Raw genomic sequence first — 19,739 nt, 5'->3', positions numbered from 1 at the left:
ATCACAGATAGATTGAAGCGTTTATACCACTCAGAAAGGACTGTCGCGTCGATGAGATGGCATGCCCAACATTCGGCGAAAGATGGCGAGATTACACATCCCTCAAATGCGAAGGCATGGAAACACTTTCAAACCGTATATTCCGACTTTGCGAGTGAGTTTAGAAACGTTTATCTTGGCTTATGCACGGATGGATTTAGTCCATTTGGTATGTCTGGAAGGCAATACTCTTTATGGCATGTCATCTTGACGCCATACAATCTCCCTCCGGAGATGTGCATGCAAAGAGAATTTTTGTTCTTGAGTATTCTAGTGTCTGGTTCAAAACATCCAAAGCGAGCACTTGCTGTTTTTTTGCAACCTTTGATCCATGAGCTGAAACTGTTGTGGCATTATGGCGTGCAGACATGAGATTACTCGCAGCAACAGAACTTTAATATGCGTGCAGTGCTTATGTGGACCATTAGTGATTTCCCCGCATATGGAATGTTATCGGGTTGGACCACACATGGAAGATTATCTTGTCCATATTGTATGGATAGGACATATGCTTTTCAACTGAAAAATGGGAGGAAGTCATGTTGGTTTGATTGTCACCGTAGGTTTCTTCCGCCGCATCATACATATCGTAAGAACAAGAAATTGTTTAGGAAAAAAAAGGTAGTGCATGTTCCTCCCCCAGTAATGCAATCAGGAGCATCTTTGTTAGAGCAGATTGATTATTACGGTGCTAAGGAGACATGTAAAGTTGGGGGAAATTGGCACACTCCACCGAACATGCCAGACAGGTATACATCTTCTCATAATTGGCATAAGAAGAGCATATTTTGGGAACTTCCATATTGGAATGATCATCTCTTAAGGCACAACCTTGATGTGATGCACATAGAGAAGAATGTTTTTGAGAATATCATGAACACTCTTTTGGATGTGAAGGGAAATAGTAAAGATAATTTGAAATCGAGGTTGGATTTGCCAGAGTTATGTGCAAGACCAGAGCTGCATGTGACAAGAGAATGAAATTTTGAAGCCGAACGCTGTTGTTCGTTATCTCGCTAGCAAAGACTCTACCGTGGCCGACATTCTTCAGTCTGAAGACGTGTCTCATGGTTCTGGTTCTGGTTCTGGAGATGATGATGAATCTGATGCTATTTAGTTTGTTTTCTATCTTTTTCTAATGACTTGAAACTTCTTTGTATGTGTCTGTGTAATGAATCTTGAATTTCTTTCTATTTCACTAATATTTTCGTTAACTATATAATTTTCTTAAGAATTTTAAAAGTAAATAATAATTTATTAAATTTCAAATTCTGCAAAAAAAAGCAATTACTCGCAATGACTTGCAAAATTGCGACGGAACAAGCCTCGCAATTCTGCAAGGAAAAAACACCAATGCAAAATTGCGACGGAAAGATTTCTTGCAAAATTGTGACGAAACTATTAATTGCAAATTTGCGAGGAAAAACTAAACCGTCGCAAATATTTGCGAGGAAATCAGTTTCGTCGCAAATTTGCAACAGTTATTGTTGTCTTGCAAATTTGCAAGGAATATATTTCCGTCGCAAATTTGCGAGCGTTGTGCGAGTGATTTTTATTTACGACGAGCGATTTGCGAGGGAACGTGGTTGCTCGCAAAACCCTCGCAATAAGCGATTTGCAACGGAATTGCGATGCATTTTTCCCTTGCAACTGACGTGTTTTCTTGTAGTGACACCGTGAAACTTCTCTCGATCATGCGTGAAACTACCTCAGATTATACAATTATAACTCGCAAGACACATGTTTATATCAAAAAGACATATATTATTTTTTGTTCATTACTCTATTTCACATTCCATTTTGGAGTAAAATATAGTGTTAGGTTAGAGGTGCTTCAAGACGTTGAAGTATACGGAGACATTATACGGAGACATCAAACATAGATAAGAATATTGGATAATATCATCCAAACTAAAAATATATAAGTACTAATTAAGGTTTAAAACTTTTAATAGAACTGATTGGTTAGTTGTAAATACATGTTTTATCTTTAACTTTTATCTACAACTTTTAAAATTACCAATCATACTTTAAATCAATTTTTAAAACTAGCAAAAAAACTAAGAATAAGTGTAAACTTTTTATTTACTAAAGCAATATTTTTGTGCCGTAGAAAAAAAATATATGGCTGTTAGAAATATATTCATAGTATCTTTATTTTTTTCTATATAATTTTTTACAACTTCAGCAAATACATTTACAGCAAAAAATTCTATAGACTACATTTACAATACATGTTTTAATGATATATTCTTCATGCGGTATTTTTTCCTAGGAGTAGTAGTTTAAAGGAAAATAATAATTAATTCTTAGTGTTTTAACTTTTGGGAAATGGATCTTAGGTTGGAAAAAAACAGGACTTCGTAAACATTATGCGGTCCAACTCTTCAATTCTTGTGGACCAAATATATTGATGATTTAATTTGGTTGACGTACATATGCATATGGGTTAGTAAGGTTAATGAGTTGATAATTAGTAATAATCATTGTCTTTTTCTTTTAATTATTTTACTCGATTGACACTTTACGCTGATCACGGAAACGAAAAGGTGCATGATTAAGGAAATGACTTCTATCCCCGGACTTTATCATCCATTGTAACCGTACATCTTTAAACACACTTATACCAGAGTCACTCCTGACTAATTTCTTAATTACGGTCCACTAACATATTTTTAAGGACAATATTTCTTGTAAATTCGTTATAAAATGGGTGTTACAACGAATTAACATCGAAAACCGTTTCATTGTTAAATGTCCGTCGTAACGGAGGTTTCGTCGTAAACACGTGGTCACGTTTACGAGGAAATCTTTCCTCGTAAAACGGAAGGAAACATTTCGTCGTAAACGAGACGTAACATTTCGTTGTAAAGTACTCGTATTATTTCGATGTAAACTCCATGTAACATTTACGAAGATTTTACAATGCTGCCCATGTAAGCTCCACGTAAAAGTTACGACGATGTTACGAGGATTTCGTTGTAAATTCCATTTAAAGTTTACAACGAATTTACATCGTTTCATACCATTTAATATTAAAATAAAATAAAAATATTATTTAAAATTCGAAATATTAAAAATTTTAAATATAAAATGAAATATGAAAATCAAAACATATTTTTAAAAACTATTTAAAAGTCATAACATTATATGTAAATTCATAATACGAAACAAAACAAAAAAAAACTACTACATATTATCTAAGTAGTCGGTGGCGGTGCTCGGTTGAGAACGGTCTAGATCGGCATCTTCGGGATTCCGTATTGGCATCCCGAGAGCTGCTCGTCTCTCATTTAGTGCTCTCTGCACAGTCGGGTTTCCCACCGCCATCACGTCCAGCAGATCTTCAAAAGAGTCTAAACGATCATGTTGGCTATCCATCCGAGCTCTCATTTGAGAGTTCTCTTCATCCCGTCTTGAAGCGTATGACGAAGTTGCCTTAGAAACCTCGTTAACAGAACCTATACCGTCTGTCCCTTCTTTCTAGAAGCCACATATAAAAACATATTAATATAGTTAAATTTTATTAAATAGTTAAATTTATTTAAATAAATTTACGAAGTTTTATCTCTTCGAAGATTCTGCCGACCTTTTCTGTGGTCAGTTTTACAGGTAATCCATCGGGAGACTGCTAGGTGAATTGCGTCTCCCGCTCTTCAACCCGAGAAGCCACTGCGTTGAAGAGTTTCTCGGATGTCGGATCCACAAAAATCCCGTCTGATGTGGTGTGAGTCATCTTGGATAGATCAGACAGAGATGGTAAGACTCCCGTCTTCTCATAAACAAAAAAAATAAATTAAATTAAATATTAAAAATTAAATTAATTAAAAAATTCAAAATAAATATTAGAAACAACTTACAGCTTCTAGACGGATTCCGGCGTGAGGCTTTTTCCCGGTTCTGTGAACCATGGGAAAATGACCATCTTTGTCCTTCGTTCTTCGGGAAGCGGAGCACGAGTTGACCTTACGGATCGAAGAGGGTAGCTTCCAAAAGGCGATGAGATCATCCCATACTTCCTTCGTGAGCTCGGTGGGCTTTCCGTCATAACCGTAGATCTTCCACTTGTTCTTCCAATCGGAGATATTGTTGCAAATGCGGGTCTTTGCCTTTGTAATGAATTCCCTCTTCACCCTCTCGGTGATTCCCAAGGACCAGTGCCACATTTGCTGAAACAAACAAAAATTTGAAAAAATTAAAATAAATATTTAATTAGATTTAAAACAAATATAAATTACCACAAAACATTTAAACCAAGTCGTCTTAACGTGGTCCGGAGTCTTGCTCCAATTTGGGTAGGCTCCGTCATAGTAGCCCTTTATCGTCTCCGGCACGTTCCGACCAACACGGTTGTTGGCCCCAAACCTGAAAAGAGAACCTAATTGTTGAAAAAAAAAATTTAATTTTAATTTACTAAAAAATAATAGGTTACCAATAAGTTCCCGACGGTCTAACGGAATCCAGAACATCCAAACCATCTCGTCCAGGCTGGGCGAGCAAATCCTCCACTGTACATCTCGTGGAGGCACACACAAATCTAGATGAACTGCACCTGCTGGGACAGGCTGAGGTGCAGCGTCTGGAGGAGGAGGAGGTGGAGGCATATGAGGTGCAGGAGGAGGAGGACTCCAAGAAACTCTCTGGGATGTGTGAGAGTCCGGAACTGCCTCGGGAGATGATGGACTGGAAGATGTCCCGACACCATCATGAAATATCTGAGAGTAAGTAGGTGATGTTGGCTTTCTTCTAGGACCCGTCTAAATTTTAAAAACAAATTACAGTTAGTTTTATCAATAACGACATAATTTAAAAATATTATTCTGATACCTAACTAATCACCTAAACTAATTACCTACACTAACCACTTAAACTAATTACATATACTAACCACCAAAAACTAAACAATTTAAAAAAAAAAATTGGAGAGAGGGAGAGGTTACCTTAGAGGAGTGCAGAGGGATTTGGGAGGAATGAACGAGCAAAGCTCGTTCTGAGGCGTCGCCTATATATAAGAAAACGCATTCCTCGTAAACTCGTCGTAAAGTTACGACGTAGTTACCAGGCCCGCGTTTTTTCATTTACGACGAAATTACCAAGCCCGCGTTTTTTCATTTACGACGAATTTACCAGGCCCGTTAAAATTTACGACGCATTTACGTGGACCGAGTTACGACGAATTTACCAGGTCCGTGTTTTTGTTTAAGACGACTTTACGAGTCTTAACCCTAAACCTGAAAACCTAAACCTCAAAGTTATTTATCTTATAACATCATCTTCTTCTTTACATCTTCTTCCTCTTTATCCAACTTAAACCCTAAACTCCAAATTAATTTAAAAAAAAACATATTATATAAAACAACATATGTTACACATACATTTAAATGATAAAATGATTAAAAATTATTTGATACACATACATTAAAATGAGAAAATAAAAAAGAAAAACAACATTTTTTCATGGATTACATCATTCTGAATCGTTTTCGTTCTCATCAAGATCAGTATAATGATCATCGTCGCTTCCATCGAACTCGTCTTCATGTGCTTCATATATCACATCTTCGGGAAGATCTTCATATTGTTGGTTTTCCGGATCGATCAGAAGGATTTCATTAAGTTGTTGATTAGGTACACCTGTGATTTTAACCACTAGAAAGTGCTTATCTTTCCGTGCGTCAACCTCAGTTGAGGATATTCCTGGTATTGCTTCTTTAACTTGAGATACAAACATGCTGCAAAAAAAATGAATGCAATAGAGCATATATAATTAACATTTTTCATATAATTAACATTCATAAGAACCACTCAAAGGAACGGATTACTACATCTTCGCAGTTGAGCAAAATATAAGTGTGGGCACTATGCTTTTCTTCTTCACATGACCACCATACTTCTTTCAGTTTACCACCAAATCGTCCAATTTGACAGAAAATGTCAGGAACACCATCAACTGCATATGATATCGGTACTCCTCCATCATCATATCTTCTAGGAACTCTTTTTCTCGTACGAACAGTTGGAGCAAAGTAGTATGCTAAGAAGTTAGATGTTTCTGCTGTCAAACTCCCAGCAACTATAACCTTTGCAAGATTTCTTGATTTTCCCTTCAAATGTTTCATGGAACGCTCATACGGATACATCCATCCATTATGAACAGGTCCACGAAGCAATGCTTCGTACAGGAGGTGGACCCCTAGATGCTTCATGACGTCAAAAATGATGGTGGAAACATCTTCTCCAGATTGCACAATATGATCAGAATGTTCTCATGAAGTTGTTCGATGACTTCTTCCTTGAACGTACGTGTGCTAAGATCTCTGAAGAATGCTCTGATGGCTGTATATTGCAAAAGTAACCCAATTAATAACATTTCATAACATATGTACATATATTATAAATTAATATTTACCTGCAACTGCTTCATGTACATTTGTTGGAAGGAGTTCGGCAAAAACAAATGGAAGTAGTCGTTGCATAAACACATGACAATCATGACTCTTCATTCCTGAGAACTTTTGACCTCGTTCAACACATCTTGACATATTAGAAACATAACCATCAGAGAACTTAACTTCTGATGCAACCCAGTCAAACAGTTGTTTTGGCTTCTGATGACAACCGAAAGATAGGAACAGAAACCTTTCCATTGCTCTTGATAGGTAACTCACTTCTTGAGCAAATATCCGGTAAGTCCATCATTGACTTCTTGTTATCTTTTGTCTACCCAGGGACGTTCAGTAGTGTATTCATGATGTCAAAAAAGTTCTTCTCTATATGCATCACATCCAGGTTGTGACGTAAAAGAAGATCCTTTCAGTAAGGCAGCTCCCAAAATATACTCTTCTTATGCCAATTGTGCGCCACACCATACCCATCAGTAATATTTCCAGGAACATGCCAGTTTCCTCCACACTTAATTGTTTCCTGAGCTCCATAATAATCAATGTCCGCTTCGATCTGTCGGCTGGTGAGATATGGAGAAGGAATGTCTCTGACAACTCTTTTGTACCTAAACATTGTCTTATTTCTTCTGTACGGATGAGAAATAGGAAGAAAGCGACGATGACAATCAAACCAACAACTCTTCCTACCATTCTTCAGCTGAAAAGGCATCTGTCGATCCAAAACAATATGGACAAGATAATCTTCCATGTGTTGTCCAACCAGACAACATCGCATAAGCAGGAAAGTCACTTATCGTCCACAGCCTAACTGTTCGCATCGTAAAATTGTTTTTCAACGAAGAATCATACGCCCTCACCCCTTCTGACCACAACTCCTTTAGCTCTTGTATCAATGGTTGAAGAAAAACATCTAGCGACCGTTTTGGATGCTTCGGCTCATGGATTAATATGGTTAAGAATAGAAATTCTTGTTCCATGCACTTTTCCGGCCTGCAGATTGTAGGGCGTAAGAATGACTGGCCACAAAGAATATTGTCTCCCGGACATTCCGAATGGACTAAATCCATCGGTGCATAACCCAAGATAGACATTCCGAATATTTCTACTGAAATCTGGGTGTACCTTGTTGAAATGTTTCAACGCTCTTGCATCTGATGGATGAGCGATCTCGCCATCCCTCTGGACATGTTCAGCATGCCACCTCATCGATGCAGCAATCCTCTCAGATTGATATAACCTTTTCAACATGTCTGTAATTGGTAGGTACCACATCTTTTGGTACGGTACCCTATTCCTCCCACGTCCTTGCGGTTTGAATCGTAGTTTCTTGCAGAACTGACATTCTTCTAGCTTCTCATCATATTTCCAATATATCATGCAGTTGTCGATGCAAACATCTATCATCTTTGAAGGCAACCCAAGACTATAAACCAATTACTGAATCTCATAATAAGATTCAGCAGACACGTTATCTTCTGGCAAATACTCTTTAAACAACTCCGCCCATGCATCCATGCAATTCTCAGGTAAATTATGATCCGTTTTAATATTCATCATCCTAGCTGCTAGAGACAATTTAGAGATACCTTATCTACAACCAGTGTAGATTGGTTGATTTGCATCATCTAGCATTTCATAAAACCTTTTTGCATCCAAATTAGGTTCTTCTACATTTCCAGTTCCATCAGTTATTGTTGTAGTTGTTTCTAAAAATGCATCAGTAATCATGTCTTGAACCCTATCATGATCTACCATCTGCTCCTCTTGATGGTAATTATATTCATTATGCAAATGATTCGGTTCTTCATTATTACCAGTATCTTCAAAATTATTATTACTACTACTAGCTTCATTTCCACCATAACCCTCTCCGTGTTGATACTAAATATAATATTGTGGTGTAAATCCCCGGTTTACTAAATGCTTCCATACAGTTTCACTACGTGCAAATTTTGAATTCATGCATTTTCGAAAAGGGCAGAACATCTTACCGCTTTCCTGCGTGATCGGTGTAGAGCGCACCTGGTACATGAATGTCTCTAGCCCGCTCAAAAATGAATTCGTCACTCTTCCTTCCGAATCTTTATGGGAATACATCCAACTTCGTAACTCGTAAATATTACCGCAATCCGCCATTTTTTTGGAAAATTTTTTTTTCCTCGGAATTTTTTTGGGAAATTTCTTTTCTTCGGATTTTTTTTCTTTGTTCTCGTTTGTGTGTTGTAAGAGAGTGAGTTGTGAGAAATGACATATATATAGAAAAAATTTCGAATTTGGTAGGTGAAGTATAACAAGGATTTTACTAGGAAAATTTTACTAGGATCTCTCTTACATCAGTTTTACAACGAGTTTACAACGAAATTAGGCAATTCAAAATGTATTCAATACACATTTTTACCAATAAATAATGGTAACATGTGTCGTCGTAATATCCTCGTAAATTTACGATGAATATTGTTTGTCACGTACTTGCAGTGGACCAAATTGCAAGTGTTGTCGACTGATGTGAGAAAAGTCCAAGATGATGTTCTGCTTTCGGAAAAGCTCATTAATGACATAACAGCTGGCACAATATATCCACAAATCATTAATCGCGATAATCAAGTTGCCAACCCCTACAGTACTATGCTAAAAGGTTAGAACTAATAACATGATTAACGCGTAAACCCGGTCCTAAGAACCCCGGTTTAATCATGATCTAAATTCAGCCGGCAACATGAATCTTGAATCTTTGCTCTAAAGTGTATATACCTAACTTTGTGTCAATGAGTCTTTTCTAGTGGGCTCTTTGATACTTCTTTTCTGTAGCAATGTTCTGATTCAAGTTTCTTGTATCAACCTGCACATTACAAGTTAATGAAATTTACATAGTTATCAAAAAAGGTTCAACTTTAGCAAAATCAATTCATTACCTGAACCTTTTTTTTTTGAGAAAGGGCTTATCAATACCTGAACATTTTCATTACCTGAACTTGCGGATACATATACATGGTTATGTACGTGTGTTGAGTTACATGGGTTTATATAGTACATGTAAACGTGTTTGCTGTCAAATGTTGATTTACAAGTTTACAAGTCAAGACAGTGCTTTTTACCAAAAAAAAAAAGAAAAAAAAAAGTCAAGTCGTCAAGAGATAAGGAATGATCAAAGAACGTGGTGAGACCCCATGCAGGTAAGTTAACAAGTACGTAACGTAATCATGTTTTTAAGTGTGATAGCGGCATGGGCCTTTTATATTTTGTAAGTTATAAGGGCATTGTAGCATTTCATGCGAAGTCGCCTACTTCGTCCACTTATAAAGAAAAAAGAGTTATTCGTGGTTTATGATTTAGTTAGGGTTTAATGTTTTATTGACGTTTTTAAATTTTTTTTTTTTGCAACTAGTATTATGTCTTATTTTTATTTTTTTATTTTAAACATAATATAAATTAACAATATTCTATTACTTTATTTTTAAAGATATTGAATATAAAATAACAAATTTTTATTGGTTGGTGAACATGAGATATTGAATATAAAATAACAAATTTTTATTGGTTGGTGAACCTACATGTTCACCATAGGGGGTGAACCCAAGAATAACTCAAGAAAAAAATATACTAATGTTGCTACGGGTCAATATATATATATATATATATATATATATATATATATAATTTATTCCTATGAAACTTAGACCATCTCCAATGGTCAGAACGCATCATGGGTTCTAATGATTAGTTTAATTGTAAATTTTGTAATTTGTGAAATTTAAAACCTCTTGTAATGTAACTAAATTTGTCATGGTCCAATGGCAGAACTTATTTGAAGTTCTTAAAAATTATTTTTCTAAAAAAAATTTAGAAGTTGAATTATTAAATTTAAATTTTATAAAACTTACAAATTATTGGATTTCATAAAATTTAAAAAAAATGACATAAACTAATCAGAAATGTGGTAGATAGTCTTCTTGTTACACAATACACACAATTGTGGTGATTGGTTCTATTGTAGCGGTTGAAGTTTAGCTGTAGATAAGTTGGTTGTATCTGTAAAATTATTACTGTAGATTTTTGTGCAGAGACTTTTGATGTAGTTAAATTTGTTGTAGCTGTAAGCTATAGACTGTAGATAGTTTAAAATAAAATATTTGAACCGTGTGATTTATATATGAAACAATTATTTTTATAAATTATCAAAGTTTACTATTATTTAAAATGTGATATGCAAATAATATATCTGTTATTTAAAATATTATAATAATTTTAAAAACACATAAGATTAAATTAAAATAGTTATAAATGTTTGTATTTATGATTATCTCATTTATTTGATATTATAGATAATTTTCCATTTTTCAGATTCTATAGCCTATAAAAAAAGAATGTAGGTTTTTTGCTTAAAATACATAAGAAAAAAATTGTTTTATGTTTTTTGTTGTACCTTTAAAAATAAAGTAAAAGCATGATTGGTAAAAATTAATAGAAACTTGATATAGGCTTTAACTTTTAAAAATAAAAAAAAATTTAAAAATAAAGCTACAACATGATTGGTAAAGTTTAGTGATTTAAAAAGAACTAAAGCTAAAGTACGATCTCATACGGTTTGAAGTTTGACGTAGGCTTTAACTTGTCTAATAACTAATACACAAGATCTCATACAGTTTGAAGTTTCTACTATGCAAAACGATTGATCATTTATATATGATAATAAACATTATTGACTATTTCCAGTCTCAAAAATAGACATTATTAGCCACAAATTAAACTATAATTTATTCATCATTACCAGAGGAGAGAATTCATATAGGAGATGATAAGAGTGTACCTCGACATTAAGTGGGAGACCTTTGCCAGACCACTCATTCTGCCATTGCTGAATTAGCTCCTGAGCTGCCTTCGTGTTCCTCACATCCATCACAACATGTGCACCAGCCTCCGCAAGCTGCCTGCGAACAAAGAAGCAAAGGCACCAGAACAATCCCCAATCTACACAAAATCGAACTCGTAAATTGATTGACGGACTTAGACGAGTGGGGGAAGAGGATAAACCTAGCGGTCTCACGGCCAATGCCGCTGGTGGAGCCAGTGACAATGCAAGGGAGGCCGTTGACGGGAGGAAGAGGGAGAGGATTGAGGTAATGAGAGGCGGTGATCCTTTGGAAGAGAATCTCCCCGAAAACGCTACTCCATCCTCTTATCCACTCCATCCATCCCAAACTCTCCTTCTCCTTCTTCTTCTTCGTCGACGCTGTTTCGTCACTCATCCTTTTCTCTTAGATAGAGAGAGTTATAATCAACTGAATTCAATTCACGAATTTCAAATCAATACAAAAAATTCAAAGAATCCGAACCTTGACGGTGATTTCATGGACGGATTTGGAGGAGGGCGTAGCAGCCATCGAGCAAGAGAGACCGGAGAAATTTAGTGAGAAACATCGACTAAGAGCACCATTATCCGGGTCTCTTAAGCATGTATCTTAGGGTAATTGTAATTAAAAAGAAAATGAAAAATATATTAAAGGGAAGACATGTCTCTTAATGAAGCCACGCAAGGGACGTCTCTTATGAGACAGCTGTCCAAACATGAGTGCTTCATCTTCCTTTCCACCATCTCTGCGCAGGTATTCGATTTTCCTCCATAGATTCGTATTTTTATGAATCCAATCGATTTTAGGTATTAAGGATTATTGGGCCTAGGAATCTGGGGTTGACAAGGAATCGGAAGGATCTGATAAAGAGCTTGGCCGTCGTGGAATGGTAATTTAAAAACCTCGATCTCTGCTTTTTCGAATTGGATTCTATCTTCTTTGGAATCTGGATTTTATGTTCTTTATTTTATTTTATCTGAAGATTGGGACTGAACGAATTGGACTTGATGCTGGTGACAGTCTTGGTGCTCTTGGTTTGAACCTCGAATCCACTTGGCCTGGTGTATTTGATGCTATGTTTTCGAGTTTCTCCATGATTCTTGTGACAGAGGTTCGTCTGCGTTATTTGGTTTAAAGTCATTCTTAGTTAGTAAACAAAATTTATAGTGTAATCTTTGTATAGATTGGCGATGAAACTTTTATAATAGCGGCACTGATGGCTATGCGACACCCCAAAGCTACTATTTTGTATGGTGCACTTTCAGCTTTGTTTGTTATGACTGTAAGTGCTTAGATTACTCTCATTGTTTTTTTTTTTATCCAAATCCAGTTTCTCATGTTTCTTATGAAGTAAAGGTTTGATCTTTTTGTGAATTGCAGAACTTTTAAGTTAGGTGATATGTATAGTCTTTGTATGTTGAGTTAGAGACATCAGCCTTTGTAGCAGGGTTTGAGTATTGATCATAGTCCGAGAGCAAGAGAAACCATCAATTAAGCATTAATCATGTTTTTAGGTTCTCTTCTTCCACAAGTTTTTCATTTCCTTGTTTTTTTGTTCTTTGTTCTTTGGAAAGATTAGAAACTTGTGTTGAGATGTCAATCGTCTTCTTCCATAGAGTTCCTTAGTTTTATTGTGTCTTGTATTCTTTTTCTCACACGTCTTGTATTCTCATGTCAAGGACGTTGATGAAAGTGTTTTCTGGTGAGTAATTAAAAGTTTTAATCTTTCTGGTATATGATCAATTGTTTCTTCCAAGAAGTATGATATAAGTATGTTTTAATTTTACAGAAAGACCAGTGATGTATATGGCGGAGATGTGTTGAGCGAGACTAAGCCATTACAGATCCAGGCTTCAGCCAAGAAAGACATTGCCTCCGCCAAAGTTGCCAAGTGATCACATAACCAAGCTCTGTCGTGGGGATTGGATGATTAAAAGGTCGTCAAGGTCTAACGTAGTGCAGCATCAACGTCCATTACAAAAGGTTGTATTATCAGAAACTTGTATAAATGATATGGATAATGAAAGTGTATTCACAAGATCAAATGTTTCTTTTCGAGTTCTTTCTTCCTTTTCTAAGTTCTTTCAATTTTTTTTGTAAGAACTCTTGCTTAAAAAACTTGCAATGGAGGACAAAAATTTAAGTGTATCTTAACTAAAGTTCTTAACACAAATTTATTATTAAACAAATGATTAAGAAATCCTAATGGGTTCTAGGGATAAAGATGCTCTAAGAGAGAGATAGGGGAAATTTTTCCCTCTTCTGTCTAAAATTAATTAGCGAATACCAAAGCGGCACGTATCACGTATGGGTATTTTCCATGTTCTAAAAAAGCTATATTAGACACCTGTTCTGATTTTTATCTCATTTTTTATTGAGAAATTGCACTCCACATGTACAAAGATAACTGCATAATTTGCAGATATGGAAAAGCCACTTTCTCGCTGATGTGTCTTTTTTTAATGGCTGTTGTACCCCTGTGTTGAGCGAAAACACAACCTATACCATATTCAGAACCTCTGTATCTCTACATTACACGTGTTTATATTTGTCAAGAGAGTTACTTCCTCATCCACCATAATCGATACTCTTTGGTTTTCCTCGATAATTTCATCACCTATTGCTACAAAATTACCTCGTCTTCTCCGTCATAGTTGATACACTCTTGATATCTCCTCTCTTCTTATCTTCAAATTTATCACCTTCTTTTCTTTTCTATCGCCGTCACACCATCATGCCAACTAATCGTCGCATCGTCACTCCATCACACCATTACCTCTGCTCAAGCTCTCACACAGTTACCTCACCTCTGCTCAAGCTCACTGTCACGCCGTCACCTCACGTATGTTACAGCTTTCCGTCACCTCACCCTTGCTACAGCTTGCCTTCATCTCACTTAATGGAGAGGAGGAAGATCCATGATGCTATAGAGGAGGAAGAAGAATAAGAGGAGAGAGAACGAATAAAAAGATGAGAGAGGATGCCGAAGAAGAAGAGAAGAACAAATGCTCCCGGAGACGATGACGGAGACTGGCCGTAGAAGCTGACGGAAGAGTGGCCGTCTGTTTACTGAAGGCATCCTGGATTACTAGTTGCATGAGTCTCTGTTGAATCACACACAAAAAGAATCGTTGTTGCGAATAATATAATATGTATGAATCACAGGTCTTGAATATCATCTTCCTTGTTAATTACGCGTTTATGTTTTGATTTCATGCAAACAGCAAATGCCATATTACAATTCAAGATACAATATTAGTAAAACATAAATAATTTAGTAAAACAATAAGCATAACCATATAAAGAATATAAAATATTTTAATAGGAAATATTATGTTTAGTCGAATATAATATATTATATACGGCTAACAATCTTTTTAATCATATATATTGTGATTTAATAGATGGTTAATTTTATGTTTAACCGTAAAATTAAATTTAGTCATATGTTTTGCAGCTTATCAAAGAGTTAATTTTATATTTAGCCGTACATGTAAACATATTGCAATTTGTTTGAGAATTAATTTTATGTTTAGCTGATCACAAAATTAATATTATGTATTGTGATTTGTTAGAGAGTTAATTTTCTGTTTAGGCGAACATATAATTTTTTTACATTCACTAGTCCAAACACCATATATAAGTCTATTAATGTGTCTGTTTTCGTAGCCGGCTAACTATAACAAAAATGACAAACAAAATATGTTAACCAATTACATCATTATTAAATAAAAATGAAAAACATTTCCAAGAACTGTGGTAACAATTAAGAAAAAGTACACTACTTGGGTACTTTACCCTTAGCCTGCTCTTGTCTTCTCAACTGATCCACCAGAGATGATACTTGATGATGGTAAAGTGGCGGAGGCGGCGGTGGATGGTGATGAGACTAGTTCACGCGCCGTCGTACAAAGAGACGAAGAGAAAAAATTGTTTTTTGTATTTCGTATATGATTGGATAGACGAAACTTTTAAATCGAATTGAAAAGAGTTTATGATTTATAAAATTGAGATTTGGATTTGCCAAGAAAGAAAAAAAGACGGTGATAATTCTGAAAAAAATTAAAGAATAGAAAGAGAAAGAGAGAACGTGAAAGAAGAGACAAAATAATGTTTTTAACTTATTAGATTTCTCATTTTTACATTGATATTAAATAAAATATTAATTTGTTTCTCTTTCTTACCGTAGCAGAGCCATAGGGGCAACTGTGTAAATCCAACCATGAACAGTTTGGGTTTCAGTGTGTTTTTGGTCCAAGTTCCATATTTGCAAATTTTAAGCTTATGTCATATTTTTGATGCAAATCGTTCTTTTTTATTTATTTTTTTGTATTTTTAGAACTTCTTCTTAAACCCTCGATTGAAGGTGCTCTTGCTGCTGACTTAGATTTTATTTATAAAAACAGTACTGCACACGTTTATTCATTAGTAATTGGCTTCTGGATCATATAAATACGTCCGCCGTGATTCAAATTAAGCAGCTAGAATAAGCTTGGAAAGACACATTATATATTAACCACGTGATCTATCGATATTAATAAAAGTCAGATTTGTTTCGTAGCAGGAAAATTCAATTTCTAAGTCCAGCTGCCAATTCTAAAATATCATAAGAAATATCTAAACAAGAAAATTCAGTCAGGCTATATATGAATATTTGATACTTTGCTAAGGCTTTTATATCCCTATGCATGCTTTGAACTGATTTCTAACCATATATGTTCACACATAATTAGTAGACTAATGTCAGCTGCGAGGAGAACATTTGATATATGGTTGCACCAGTTCGGTTAAGAAGAAATATTAAGAAACCGACTTCATCAACTTGTGACTAGTAAAATTTCACGTGTGAAACTTGTCTTAAGAATATTAAACCCTAGTAAAACCGTTCAACGGTTTTCTGATGTATCAAAAGTTAAAATCGACAAAAAAATCACACACATGAACTAAAGTTCCAATTAATATTTCATTTTCAGAAGCAGCAAGATGGCTATTATGGGCTATGGCCCAACACAAGTCCACTATCACCAACATTTCTCCGAACAAGAAAGAAACTCAAGATGATTTCATTGACAAGAATGGAGACATCTGATGCTTTTGTCGAAAGACGGGTTTTTATAAAGGTTGGTCCATCATTTTGCATTTTTATTACAAACATCTGAGATTAGATAAAGCTTTGGCCTTCCTGTTACCAAAGGCTTCAAGGTTTATAATTAACAAACTGAATTAATTTATAATAATTTATAATATTTTTTACTAATTACAAAATTAATGAATTATCTTATAACAAGAAATTTTAAATAACATTTGATAGAATCTTTCTTTAACAGATTTTGTTAGATATGCATCTATCAACTCTTGAGTGACAGATCTGGAAATTCTTTTAACTAACAAGTTCGCAACCACAGATCATACTGATATAAGCCATCAACCTCTGGACATAAGCATAGTTGTTGAATCACCAGAATACACAACACTGGTCTCTTTTGATTTTGGAGTTGTTTTACTCATAGTCTAAACATTTTGAGCAAGATTGATCTTGGTTTTACAGGTGAAGCCAAACAACATATTTTTCCACACGGGTAGTATAAACTGTTTGGCATGGTCACTAAAAAACACAATGGTAGCAATTGGGTCCATAGACACTTGTGTTATTGTATATGAAGTGGACACGTCAGCTTCGATTCGTATAACCATCAGAAATGTTCATCTCGGTGGAGTTTAACGCAGTCGCCTTCGTCGATGAATGCACCATAACAAGTTCCGGTGAAGACGCTTCAGTTTGTATGAACCTCAGTCACCCAATCCAGACTTATCAAAACCACTTTTTAATACCAGTTATCATCGTTCAAAGATGTAGTTTCTACTATAGATTTAATAGTGGTTTATTTGTTAGATTTAGGAGGTGTTATTGGTTTGTGTTTTATAAGGAGTTTTAAAGATTTGAGAGTTACAATGAGTCTAGTGTTATTTAATTAAGACTTTCTAAAACTTTGTTAAACTCTGGTGTTATTGGTTTATAAATTTGTAACAAGTATTTAAAAGTTTTTAAAAGTCTAGAGTTATTGGATTCATTATTTAATAAAATCAGTAAAAGTCTTGTGTTATTCAACAAAAATGAAAGTAAATGACTTTTCCATTGTTTTTAAATATGTTGTTATTAGTTTATGATTCTACATACTTTTCCTTATAAAATCTACTAAGAAAAGTATCGCAAGTTAATAATGTATTGTCAAAGTTTTTTTAAAAATTGGATGAGATATAATTAAATAATAGGTCAGCATCGTTTCTTCTGAAATCATTCCAAGTGAATCATTTTGCTTCGTGGTCCTCCACTACCAAGTCTGGTCTCACACCATATAAAAACAATTTACCATATCACGAGTTCGTTATTGTTGCTTTCATGATCGGAAACCTGCAAGAATATCTCTCAATCCTTTGTGTGTTTTCTCTGTTATTACAACAACTACAATCTGTCACAAGACACAGCCCATCACTTTTGCAAAATCTCCAGTCGTTACTGAACCAAAGGTTTTTCTCTTCGTTACGTCCGCATCAATGGTGGTCTTGCGGACATAGAACGTGACACACAAACTCAATGCAAATACAAATGATAACAATTAACAATGCAAACAAATACACGAAGAGTGAGCATAAATACAAATGATAATACAAACACAAAAGATTTCAAGACTGATAAACGCAACATTAACAACGTCGCTAACGTTAGATGAATACCAAGTCAGTTAATGTTAAACAAAATACTATCACAAAGGCGATAATCTCTTGATAATCAATATAGATCGGGGAAAATCCAAAAAAATAACATGATACCAAATATTTCAAGATTCATCTCAGAGATTCAGAGACTCAATGCTATTAAATAGTGTAAAACTAACAATGCTCAAATTGACATGAGCTAGTAAACAAAATTTCAGAACTAAAAAAACGTTTCACAATGTCATCGTTGACTTCCTGTTTGTGTAGCTTCTGCCCACATATTAGCAGCTATTGTGTCTCTCCAATTGTTAGCATATTCTCTTTGATGAGATTGGAGAGTTCCTACATCAGCATTTTCTTCATCGAAAGTTCTTGAATTTCCGTTTACTGAACTATTTTCTCCGCTACCCACTTTCTCATTTTCAGGAAGAAACTCATCAGACCGACAATGTTTACGAAGAAAGTTATGTAATCCAGCACAAGCTAATACAAGTTCTGCTTGTACTTTAAAAAGAAATGGTGGTGCAGATTTAAAAATAAAAAAACGAGATTTAAAAATACCAAAAATTCGCTCAACCCCATTTCTCAAAGATGCATGCCGTAAGTTGAATAACTCATTCTGATTACTAGGATCACGACCCTGGCCTCTGAAATCTTGCAAATGATACTTTGTACCTCTAAATGGAGCTAAGAAATTGCGCCGATTTGCAAATCCACAATCAACTAGATAAAAACTTCCCTGGAAAGTATACATGATACAAAGATATCAATAGTTCTATTAACAAAAGAAAACTTATAAAAAATGTTAAATGCATATGTGTATACGTACCCTCTGGAACAGGCAACCTGTTAGTACTCCGTGTTAGAGCATCACTTAGTATTTTTGAATCATGAGCCGTACCTTCCCATCCACTAAGAACGTATATGAATTCTAGATCAAAATTACAAGCATCCAACACATTTTGTGATATCTTCCCTTTTCGATTACGGTAGCTAGGTGCTTCAGAAGCAGACACTATTGCATCAATGTGTGTGCCATCAATAGCACCAACACAATCCTATACATACAACGATTAGCTATATTTCCCTGAAGTTAAAAAATTATAATTTAAAGAAAGATGTACCTGGAAATAGGGATAGAATCGTGTGCTTTCTCTTATTTTTGTAGGTACTGTGAGTCCAGGTTTAGCCATCAAACTTGGTGCGATAGAGTTCAACGCCTTTAAAACCTTGTGAAAGTTTGTACTTGCAGCAAATTTGGATCTCTTGAACGTGTCCATTGTGTAAGAATATCTTGAATTTTGACCAATAGTGAGCAAAAATGTAGCCACCATTTCTTCAAGACACATTTGCCGAGTATCTCTAAGAGGTGTTTGCTCTTTGATAAGTTGACATAGCTTTAAAAAGACGGATGGATACATACGGTACACTAGCCGAAAGTGTTTTGGATCTTCTTTGAGAGCTTTTTGTATGTAGTTGTAACCGATTTTTGTGACATGTTGGCGAATGGGACGTTCAATATGTTTCTTCTTCATAACGTAGGCTTTGGTTGTATTTTCCAGCTTTGGTTGTATTTTCCAATAGGAATAACATAATGTCAATTTCTAATTCATCATCATCATGAAGAAGCTCATCATCTTCCTCAATAAAGTGCTCCATGCTACAAAGTAACTGAACCTATAAAAATAATACAGTATATTAAATAATAAGAAAATCATCACATATTGAC

At 35.0% G+C, this 19,739-nt stretch overlaps 3 protein-coding genes across 22 annotated transcripts; 1 reads left to right on the top strand and 2 right to left on the bottom strand.

Annotated features, from left to right (window-relative positions):
* Positions 1 to 8,697: 8,697 nt before the first annotated feature.
* On the bottom strand, positions 8,698 to 11,962 carry LOC125581966 (dehydrogenase/reductase SDR family member FEY-like). Of its 10 annotated transcripts, none has more exons than XR_007319786.1 (6): positions 11,777 to 11,962; positions 11,475 to 11,690; positions 11,251 to 11,371; positions 9,356 to 9,489; positions 9,195 to 9,282; positions 8,698 to 9,006 (listed from the first exon to the last, which is right to left on the bottom strand). XR_007319786.1 is itself a non-coding variant. In XM_048748281.1 (5 exons), exons 1-4 carry the CDS (start codon positions 11,791 to 11,793, stop codon positions 9,454 to 9,456), a joined length of 390 nt encoding a protein of 129 aa, XP_048604238.1. In that variant the 5' UTR covers positions 11,794 to 11,962; the 3' UTR covers positions 8,698 to 9,282; positions 9,410 to 9,453. The 10 variants fall into 10 exon arrangements, 4 of the variants coding, with proteins under 4 accessions (XP_048604238.1, XP_048604236.1, XP_048604237.1 ...); XR_007319785.1 differs by having other exon boundaries at positions 9,410 to 9,489; XR_007319783.1 differs by having other exon boundaries at positions 9,195 to 9,489.
* On the top strand, positions 11,808 to 13,441 carry LOC106449422 (GDT1-like protein 3). Of its 11 annotated transcripts, XR_007319790.1 has the most exons (7): positions 11,808 to 12,046; positions 12,123 to 12,182; positions 12,276 to 12,404; positions 12,477 to 12,575; positions 12,674 to 12,807; positions 12,973 to 12,995; positions 13,083 to 13,441. XR_007319790.1 is itself a non-coding variant. In XM_048748283.1 (6 exons), coding segments are annotated over exons 1-6 (312 nt in total). In that variant the 5' UTR covers positions 11,808 to 12,008; the 3' UTR covers positions 13,084 to 13,355. The 11 variants fall into 11 exon arrangements, 7 of the variants coding, with proteins under 7 accessions (XP_048604240.1, XP_013746640.2, XP_013746646.2 ...); XR_007319789.1 differs by having other exon boundaries at positions 12,973 to 13,441; XR_001289159.3 differs by having other exon boundaries at positions 12,674 to 12,995.
* Positions 13,082 to 19,613, bottom strand: LOC125581965 (protein ALP1-like). The gene is made up of 3 exons (XM_048748278.1): positions 19,135 to 19,613; positions 18,840 to 19,068; positions 13,082 to 18,409 (listed from the first exon to the last, which is right to left on the bottom strand). The coding sequence occupies exons 1-3, from the start codon at positions 19,543 to 19,545 to the stop codon at positions 18,252 to 18,254; spliced, it is 798 nt and encodes a 265-aa protein (XP_048604235.1). The 5' UTR covers positions 19,546 to 19,613; the 3' UTR covers positions 13,082 to 18,251.
* Between the last annotated feature and the right edge of the window lie 126 nt (positions 19,614 to 19,739).

Source organism: Brassica napus, chromosome C2 (assembly GCF_020379485.1).
Source record: "Brassica napus cultivar Da-Ae chromosome C2, Da-Ae, whole genome shotgun sequence".
Taxonomy (NCBI): Eukaryota; Viridiplantae; Streptophyta; class Magnoliopsida; order Brassicales; family Brassicaceae; genus Brassica; species Brassica napus.
Note: the sequence above shows the minus strand (reverse complement) of the source record. Positions and strands in the feature narration are given on the sequence as shown.